The sequence below is a fragment of the Syngnathus floridae genome, chromosome 21, assembly GCF_059516105.1.
Source record: "Syngnathus floridae isolate MCC-2025c chromosome 21, RoL_Sflo_1.0, whole genome shotgun sequence".
In the NCBI taxonomy this organism is placed as follows: domain Eukaryota; kingdom Metazoa; phylum Chordata; class Actinopteri; order Syngnathiformes; family Syngnathidae; genus Syngnathus; species Syngnathus floridae.
This window is the reverse complement of record NC_142433.1, coordinates 7,424,277-7,434,104: the sequence shown is the minus strand read 5'-3', so window position 1 is coordinate 7,434,104 and position 9,828 is coordinate 7,424,277. Positions and strand designations below refer to the sequence as shown.

General features: G+C 51.3%; 1 protein-coding gene across 3 annotated transcripts; it reads right to left on the bottom strand.

The window, feature by feature from the left end:
• Positions 1–2,305: 2,305 nt before the first annotated feature.
• Positions 2,306–9,251, bottom strand: LOC148380393 (uncharacterized). 3 transcript variants are annotated; one of them, XM_088365182.1, is made up of 3 exons: positions 9,152–9,251; positions 5,247–5,338; positions 2,306–5,167 (listed from the first exon to the last, which is right to left on the bottom strand). In XM_088365182.1, the coding sequence occupies exons 2-3, from the start codon at positions 5,284–5,286 to the stop codon at positions 2,751–2,753; spliced, it is 2,457 nt and encodes an 818-aa protein (XP_088221308.1). In that variant the 5' UTR covers positions 5,287–5,338; positions 9,152–9,251; the 3' UTR covers positions 2,306–2,750. The 3 variants fall into 3 exon arrangements, with proteins under 3 accessions (XP_088221308.1, XP_088221306.1, XP_088221307.1); XM_088365180.1 differs by lacking the exon at positions 9,152–9,251 and adding an exon at positions 6,016–6,175; XM_088365181.1 differs by lacking the exon at positions 9,152–9,251 and adding an exon at positions 5,895–6,036.
• Positions 9,252–9,828: the final 577 nt, after the last annotated feature.

The window sequence follows — 9,828 nt, the reverse complement described above, 5'->3', positions numbered from 1 at the left end:
CAGCCCCCACACACATCGAATCGCCCATAATCACCACCCAACGCCACGGAACCAGCTCTCACCGAACCAGCACCCACTCCCATGGAATCAAACTCTGCTGCGAAGTTGCCCCACCCCAAAGACTCATCATCCATCAAACTCGGCCCACAATGTGCAACTGAATATAAGCTGACCAAAGAACCTTGAACGTTGCCTTTCTGAATGGAGACTTTCTGCTCTTGAGCATGGTCGCACGAAGGGCCCAGCGCTGTATTGTACTTTCCTGAAAACAGAGCTTTCTTAACAAGAATTGTGATTGAACTCAACCAACCTGTGTAAGCCTAATTTCTGCTTCAGTGTCTTAGCATTTTCCTAAATCTGAAGAAATCAAACGAGCACACAGTGAGTAAATTGGATAACAGGTGATTGGCAATGGCTTTTGCCATGAGGCACAGATAGCGTGCCCCCTAAATTGTGGACAAAATCCAACAATTGTTAAAATTGTTATAAAATTGTTGTAATAATAAGAGTATAAACATTTACAGTATGTATACATTAGCTACATATACATATGTCTCTCTCTCTCTCTCTCTCTCTCTCTCTCTCTCTCTCTCTCTCTCTCTCTCTCTCTCTCTCTCTCTCTCACACACACACGCACACACACGCACACACACACACACACACACACACACACGCACACACACACACGCACACACACACACACGTATCATACAGTGGAGCCTCGGTTTTCGAACGTCCCGGTTCTCGAACAAATCGGTATTTGAACAAAAAATTGAGATTTTTTGGCTTCGGATGTCGGACGAAATTCGGTTGTCGAACCTTGCGAGAGCCGAGAGGACCCGCATGCCAACTGACTCCGTTCGTTATTACGTTCTCGTTACTCTGAGGATTGCATCAACTCTAATCATGCCTCCAAAGGAAGCAATTGGGAGCAGTAAAGCCATCCTAAAACACATAGACGCTCTTAAAGCAATGCGACACTGAGCGCCCGGCGCGCTGCGGTTGCGCGATCGGACCAAATTAAGCTCCCTGTGCACTGAGGTCCACTTAAATTTTGGAAAGTATATTAAGACTTTAAAAATATTTTCTAAATTTTATCGACCGCTCTGTCACAATAATGCGACCAGCGCGGTGCAGTTGCGCGGTGGGCGACGCGCTACGGTTGCGCGTTCGGCGGTGCGCTGCAGTTCCGCGATTGGACAAAAATGCGCAAATGAAAAAATGCTTAAAAAAGGCTTGAATTTTTTTCTATTTTTTGTAAAGGGGAAATATTATTCAGAATTCGAACGGTTCACTTCTCGAACAGCTTTCTGGAACGGATTGTGTTCGAAAACCGAGGCTCCACTGTATTTATATTCATATTATTTATACTTATCTTCTGTATGTCATTTATACTACGTATTAATATAGTATTTGTATATTTGAAACTATTATTTAATGTTCTAATGATAACATATACCCTTATATGTTTTAATATACACTTATTGATACACAAACAATGTATGTTTTAAAAAAGGGTGACTACTTCGCGGATTTTCACATATCGCGCGTGGTCCTGGAACCAATTATCCGTGATAAACGAGGGATTACTGTATGTATGTATTATTTTACGAGTTCACGCAAATATGGACTGCGACACGGTGCCTACGGTGTATCGGGTCAGTGATGACATGAGGACATCTGCAGTCGACGTTCCCCGACGATCGTGTTGGCTTGTGTTAACAGTCCGACATGCTTTGTGTGAAACGTGTGGGCTTTTTACGGTGTTAACAGACCTATGGCAGCACCTTAAGGTTTCGCACTGCAGAGAAGCAAAGAGGAGGCATTGAGTTTGAAGTGTAATTTGGAATTCCCTCTCTATTCCTGTAGGTGGCCTTAGAATGTCCACCTGGCGTCAGTGACACGATTCTATTCTATATTTGCTGGTCAGGGAGAATTCAGTTTCAGCAATGTGTGCAATCCTATAATAAGGTAAAGTGGCTGTTGTCGTCCATCACCAACAGCGCTGGTCAAGATCTCCTTTTTTAGGACTGAAGTAAACTAGTAGATTGAAAACCACAGCTGGTGCACAAAGCCATGACATCAGCTCCTTGCCAGGTATAAAAGATACGGGCCTGACAGGGATTGGGGGGCTTTTTTACATCCATGCCTTGGGCCACTCAACTTTTTGGAAAGACTTCACTCTGACATCGGTTGAATAAAATCTTTTCCCAATCAGCCGTGGTCCCTGAAGTGCTTATTTGTCTGGAAACAGCCACCGACCACCGAGTGTTTTTTGGAGACCAGCGAAGCAACTAAAACCATATACCACAAGTTCATTTCTCTTTTATTGTGTCCAGCCAAGAAGGGAACAGTGTTACATCAATGAAGATGGATGAACGGACGGATAAGTTTGTCTGCGCCACGTCACCCTCGTTCCACCTATTAGAAGCCACGCACGATCATTTCCTCTCCGCGCTTGGCTTCACGATGATGTGTGAGGCGAGTCCAACTCGTCACTTGTCTTCATCGGGTCTGACGCGCAACTCCGACATGTTCTTTCAAGTGCGTCCCAAAAGTACCGGAAGCACAATTCATGCAGTCATGGTCGCTGACGTTCATGATGGCGTCCCGGCAGACAAATGGGGTTCACTTGGGCCAATGCGAGTGAATATATATGACGAGCACATTTGAAATACAAATCGTAACACGAGGACAAGCAGATACATTTCTTCCCTCAATGTACACATTTACAAAATTGAAAACAGATTTTAGAGCATGAACACGAGCAGGGCGGCGGTGGCAGCGGTGGCGGTGGCGGCACTGAGTGAGGGGCGCCGGGCGCCACTGGTTTGTACAAAGTTGGCCAGTGAGGTGTCTGCTCCTCTCACGGCCAAGTTGGCAGTGGAGGCCGCCACTCTCGCCAGAGATTGCATGGTGGCCGTCTCGGCGTTGAGGAGCGGGCCCGTCGTGGTTGTCGTCGTCACGGCCAAGTCTGCCACCTGCCTGGTGGCCTCGGTGGTCGCCTGCGTTGTGGACGCTACGTTCAGCAAGGCCAGCTGATTCAAAAGCCCCCCGAGGCCTCCTTGTGGATCATCCGTCAGCATGCCCTGCACCCGCGCCGTCAAGTTCCTCCAGTCGTCGTCTACTTGTCTGGCCACTTGGCGGGCGTTCACTATGGTTTGCGTCGTTGCTTCGGCCGAGGCCACGCTTTGCGCCGACTCAGTTGCCCTAGACGCTATTTGGGCCGCCTCGGCGGCCAGGCCGGCCAGCTCCATGTCCAGGGCCGAACCGTTTTGCGATGCTGACATGGCTGCCTGGGCAGCGTTATTGGCTTCACGGGACGCCGCCAGTCCGGCGTCCACTGTGGAACTCAGGCTGCCTTGACCGTTGCTCAGTGAGGTGGCAGCGCTCGCCGCATCCTCTGCGGCACTCAAGGCAACTCTGGCTGCCGATTCTGCTCCGGCTGCCGCCGCAGCCGCCGAGCACGTGGCGCTTACTGCCGCGGCCGAGGCCGTCAAGCCGACCCCTAATGAATCTCGGGCCAAGCTCAGCGCCGTTCCTTCCGGTAGGTCGCGCACCATCTCCATCGCTGATCGTGTTGTTGCATTTGTGACCGCCACTAAACTTTGTGCGCCTGATAAATTGTCTGCTGCTTCGGCTGCGACTCCTGCAACTTCCGCCAGCGCCGCCACCTCTTCTGCACCCTGAATGGCCGTCAACGTTTCAGGCGGCAGCATGGATGACAACCGATTTGAAAATAGTTCTCTAGCATTCCTTGCAACCGTTGCAAACTGTGCAGCAGTGTCGTCAAATTCATCGGGTTCCACCGTCACCGCTTTGCTGGCCAGCTCCGCCGCATCCAGCGACACCTGTGCCGCTTCCCCATCGATGCTTCCCGTCGACGAGGCTTGTCGCGCTGCTTCGGCCACCGCCTCTGCTGCATTCGCGGCAGCGGCCGCGGCATCTCTGGCCACCTGCGGCTCTGCGTCTCCATTGGCAACCGACTGGGCTGCAAGATTTGCCTCCTCCGCCCTTTCCAAAGCAGTGTTGATGACACCGTCAAGATCAGCTCCGGTGGCTTGCCCGGTGACGGCCGCTGCCGAGGCAGCGAGGGACGCTGCCGCGGCCGCCAGGGAGGCTTGTCTTGAAGCTTGTACAGCTCCGGGTGGTTCTCCCGCAGCTTCTGCTGCTGCGCCTGCGCTTTGTGCTGCAGTTTGGATTTGGAGGAGCGCTAATTGGCCGGCTAACTCAGCTTCCGTGTCTCCATCACTGGGCGCCGCAGCTTGGTCTGCCGTGTCGAGCGCAGCTTGCGCCTGAGCTGCCGTTTCTTCTGCCAACGCGGCCGAACTTTCGGCCGCTATGATGGCTTGGCGGACGCTTGCCTCGACATCTGGCGGGAGGTTTTCTGAATCGAGTAAAGCTCGGAGTTCTTGTGCTGCCGACCCGGCCTGTTGGTTGGCGTTTCTGGCGTCTTGTATGATGGACATTGCCTCATTTGCTGTGAGTTCCGAGCCCATCACGTTGGCCGCTAAGGCGGATGTGTTTGCGGCGGACCTGGCGATGGTTGCTGCATTTCCTGCTGCTTGGGACAGTTGGAGTGCCAGCGTGGACAAGTCCCCATTTGCTCCCTGCGCAGCCCCCTGTGAAGTCACTGCAGCGTTTTCAGCCGCAGCGGCAGCATCGGCCGCCGCAGCTGCGGCCTCGCCCGCATTGATACTGCCTTGCGCAAACTCCAGCGCCGCATCGGCCGCCCCGTCCGCAGCGGACGAAGCCTCTTCTGCAGCGGCTTCTGCTAGCAAGGACCCCCCTGAGGCCGCGGCGGTTGCCGCCGCAGCTGAGCTGGCCAGTAACGCTGCTGTTGATGCAGCAGTTGTGGACGCCGCTACCGCTGTCTCTGCTGATCTTCGAATTGCCACTTGTGCAACGGTTTCAGTCACTATTTGGGTACTGGTTGTACCATCGGTGGTTGTCACTGCGACGGGAGTGGGAGTGGCTGCGCCGTCGGTGGTTGACCCTGTGTCGACGATGGTTGACCCTGTGCTGACGGTGGTTGACCCTGTGGTGTCGGTGGTTGACCCTGTAGTCGCGGTGGTTGCAATTGGGCCGTTATCATCAGGGGTGAGATCCAACTGAAGGAGCACTCTCCCACCCCAGCCATGTTGCTGAAGTCCCTCAGACATTGTTCCTGTTTCGGTTGTCATGTTTTGTCAGATATCTTATATGATGACAGCTCTTTATTACAATCGTCTGGTCAGATTACTTACCAAATAACAAAATGACTCCAACAAAAGTTTTGATGTTCATCCTCGTGCTTTTCCAGTCTCTGAAGTGACCAAGCAAAGGAGTTTGTTGATTGCTGTACAAATGATAAAAAGGGGAAAAGAGTACAGGGTGAACTTCAGTCGACTTTGCTTTTTTACCAAAAGATTGCAAATTGACACAACAGTGGCAAATTAGCACAAGAGGCTCAGAGAGCCCTTCAACCTGACGTCGCCCTTCATTGTGGCTAACTTGCGTAACACCTGGCAAGCGTGCCAATCTCAACGGGTGTGGCATTTCCAGACATGGAGCTGAAAACCGACCTTGTCTTTGACTTTCTACATAGGGACTGATCCCAGCGAGGTCTTGGCTTCGGCCGCGACAACGTCCTTGCCGCAAAGGAAAAGACTGAGGTAGACAGCGCAAACAAAGCCCCCGAAGGGAGCCGAAGCGCAAGCCGACGACCCGCTCACGCCCTTTGTTACAAAGTCCGCGGTCACAGCACACAGCAAAAGCACCCACCCAGACCTGGCACCCGAGAAGACCGAAGCCTCGATCCACTTAATGCTGCCTTAATAACAATCTTTTTTTAACGATCTGTTCTTTCACTGTGCTCATCTTCAAATCTTGAAGTGCATAAAAAAAAAGCTGACCCGCAGCAGACAGGTGGGCTTCAAATTCAATGTCCAACGTCTTCCGTGTCACTGCAGATACGTCCTTCAAGCTTTTTTGCGCGATTGCAACGGGAACTCGGGATCTCCTCTCACTACTTACGTCTCAGTCAGGTCCGCTGCCAACAGCCTGAGTAGAGCTCTGATGAATGTGTTTCTCACTCTCTGTCTCGCGCCGACGTTTTATGTCGCCTCCCAGACAACTCGCGATCACTAATTAAGACCGTGACATTAACCGGTGTCCAACCCTCACTGAGGCGAGGCCCCAATTGTTTCACCACCACACCTTCGTCTTAGAAAATTAATTGTTTGCACCCGCTGCGTGCGTAATCAAGACGCGTATCCAGTCGAGCCGCATTGTTTCGTAATCCATCAATTAGCGATTGACGTCATAGTTAGTTTCAGTTGAAAAATTTACAAAGGTTGCTATCGCCTGGCGAGGACTCTGCACAAGCTTCTCAAATGGACAGACAGCCGGTCCACACATCCACTCCTAAGCTTTCATTTGCCTTACCTCGGAAGGCTCCGAGAACACTGCGGTTATCCAAAAGCGGGTTGGACGACTTTGCTCGTCCATGACCCTTCCCTCGTTCCTCGCTCCAACCGGCTCGGGAACAATGGCAAGCGCAATGAGTCAGGTCTACTGGAGACGCAATCTCAGATCAGCTTTACCGACAAACGGCTCGCTTTGCTTTGCCATAGGGGCACTCGGCTAGTCAGCTCCTCGACCCGACTGCAGCCGTGCAAATGAGGGGAGCTCAATTTCTCGTACAAAGGCCTCAAAGGCCAAGGCAGTGACGTGCGGTCAGAGGAGGCAAGGCTGTGCCTCCCCTGCCATGAAAAGGGGAAAAACCAAATTCAATTATTTTTATTATATAGTCATTTTCCTTTTAATTTCAGTAGTTTATCTATCATTTTGAACCAAAATCGCTGAATTTTTATAGTTATTTTAAAACCGAAGACAATTCAAAGTCAAAGTCAAAGTCTGCTTTGCCAACTTCCTGCCTTGCCTCCTCTGAGGATTGCGTAATCACACGGCTGCCTACACTGACAGGCTATGCAGTTAGACTGAACTGCTGTCTGTCTCTATGTCGGTGTTCCAGTGTTCAAACACTGTGGCTATATTAACTAATTTCCGTAGTTAAGCTGACGTATATAATATCTAGTGTTTTTTGTCATCTGTCTGTAATGTCGTGTTTCTTTAGATCAGGGGGTCACCAACCTTTCTTAAACCGAGAGCTACGTACTTCTTGGGTACTGATTAAGGCAAAGGGCTACCAGTTTGACACACACTTCTGAAATAGCCAATTTGCTCAATTTGGCTTTCACTATATGTTCCATTCATCCATCCATTTTCTGAACCGCTTAGTCCCTACGGGGGTCGCGGGCGTGCTGGAGCCTATCCCAGCCGTCATCGGGCAGTAGGCGGGGGACACCCTGAACTGGTTGCCAGCCAATCGCAGGGCACACAGAGACAGACAACCAATCGCACTCACACTCACACCCAGGGACAATTTGGAATCTTCAATCAAGCATGTTTTTGGAATGTGGGAGGAAACCGGAGTGCCCGGAGAAAACCCACGCAGGCCCGGGGAAAACATGCAAATCGAACCCACACCCTCCTAACTGTGAGGCGGACGTGCTACCCAGTGCTCCACCGAGCCGCCCTCACTATGTGTTATTATTGTCATATCCAGTTCACATGTAAGTGTGATTTTAACAAGAATAGCAAAAATACAGTCCAACCTTGGTTTTTGACCACAATCTGTTCCAGAAGGCGTTTCGAGAAGCGAATCGGTCGAATATCGAATCCATTTTTGCCATTACAAATAATGTAAAAAAATTTGATCCGTATCAAGACAAAAAAAAAACGTCTTTTTTAAGCATTTTTTCATTTGCACATATTTGTCCGATCGCGCAACTGCAGCGCACCGCCGAACGCGCAACCCTTAACGCGTCGCCCACCGCGCAACTGCACCACGCTGGTCGCATTATTGAATAGGTTGTTGTTGTTTTTTTAGACGGAGAGGGCGGAGTATAGCTCGTGGCCACTTTTGGTGCAGTCATAGATGGCCTACTACTCGCCTTGCAATTGGATGCAGTTGGGCCATTGGCTGGCCCAAGCCATGCTGATTTCAAGACATGCAGCCCAGAAAACTGGCTGGCACACTGAGGAGGATCCTGGTGGTGCGCCCCTGCTCCGCGTTCATCAGTTTTGTTAAGCGTAGCCCCTTTTCAGCGTTTTCAGAGTCAGAAAGCTCTGCACGCTTTGATTCATATGAGACCCAATGGAGAGGAGTGCATGAGCTTGTTCTGAGGCCCGCTTCACACCTCATCCTATCCAGAGAGATTGCTTATTTGGTCAGGATGCTCGCTCACGAGATGACAACAAATATGGCATTTGACAGTTGCCGTGGTTGCACTCCCTTAATATGAAAAGATTGCGTTGCAGAAGCAAGGCCTTCAATGCGGAACTTGAGGAAAGAAACACTGCGTGATTGCGGACACTCCGGTTCACAGAATTGAGTTCTTCTAGGTAGCTAATTGCTCGTGTCATTATCTACTATTTATGGCCGTTTCCTTGTTCCTCAGTTGGGGCACTTATTGGTAGACTACATTCCGTGTCATTAGCTCTCCCCACACGTGTCAGGACTTATCCAACACGTTCCATCTTTGACATTGTTTCGTTTCGGACAACGGGTCACTTGACTGACCGCACCTAAGGCCACAGGCTAATGGTATTGTTAGGGTTAGGCTTGGGTTAGGGTTGTGGTTAGGGTTGGTATGGGATGGGCGAAAAGAGCCGCCATACTGACATGTCTCGGTGTGGAGCAAGCAGACTATCTAGCACAATTCATTCTCTGGCTGGCTCAGACATGCCGCAGTGCATTTGGCATCTTCTCATCAACTGCTGTAGCAGAAAAGCCACCTCGCCTCGCGCACAAGATGGCTTCAACTTGACGTGACGCAGCCCGCCCACTGGGACTGAGCTGAATGAGGGTCAGGTTAGGTCACCCCGTCAAATGTTAATGGCGGTCCCTTTTCTGTGGGCGCCTACAATAGCAAGCCTGCTATTTTCCTGAAGCCATGCAGCAAACCGATACACTTGCCGGTCTCCGCCCTTGAGCGTCTGCTGCTGGAAAACGTCCACCAAGCCCTGCCCTGGTGCCTCGGACGCTGACGCACAATTTGGCTGCTGCGTGCTCTGTGAGATGTCCATGCACCTGGAGCAGACTTGCCTTGACCGAGAGGAAGAACGCCGGACGACTTTCCGCTCTGCGATTCAAAGGGTGGCCGGAGTTTGAGCTTCCACACCTCAGCTGCCTGCGCCCCATCAGATGGCCGTTAGATGGCGCCTCGGTCGCAGTAGCGGGCTGCCCAGGGCGGCATTTTTTTGTGTCACGTGTGGGGCGGCACGAGCCACCCTCCTCCCCACCCCCAAATAAAATTGCGCTGCAAAACAGTTTTAGCAGTGTTTATCACTCACTGTGTAGGGAATTGGCAATTTAGCGCCCCCTTCAAGGGAATTGGCAAGTTAGCGCCCACTTCAGCTGCAGACTGAGTGCCCATACTTGCTAAGAAGTTGTGCTTGGAAGTAGTCTCGCCCGGGGTGTAATTCAGTGTAGAACTGCCACTGTTCGCTTTGTCAAGTGCTGTGCGCCCCCTGGTGTCCGCAGGTGACGTTTGCAAACAACTCCAGCACAACGTCCCTTTCAATCAGGACGGCATGAGCACAGCCCTCAAGCTCAACACGGGGAAGATCCCAGACCTTCACAAGAAATGGCTACGTGCAGCGACAATTGTAGCAACTTGGGGGCGGGCTAACAAACCTTTGTATGAGCACAAAATCCTCATCGGGAAGCTCGGGTCGGTTCCCCCCGGCATTTGCGATCGGTACGGTCATTCGGTGGCGCAA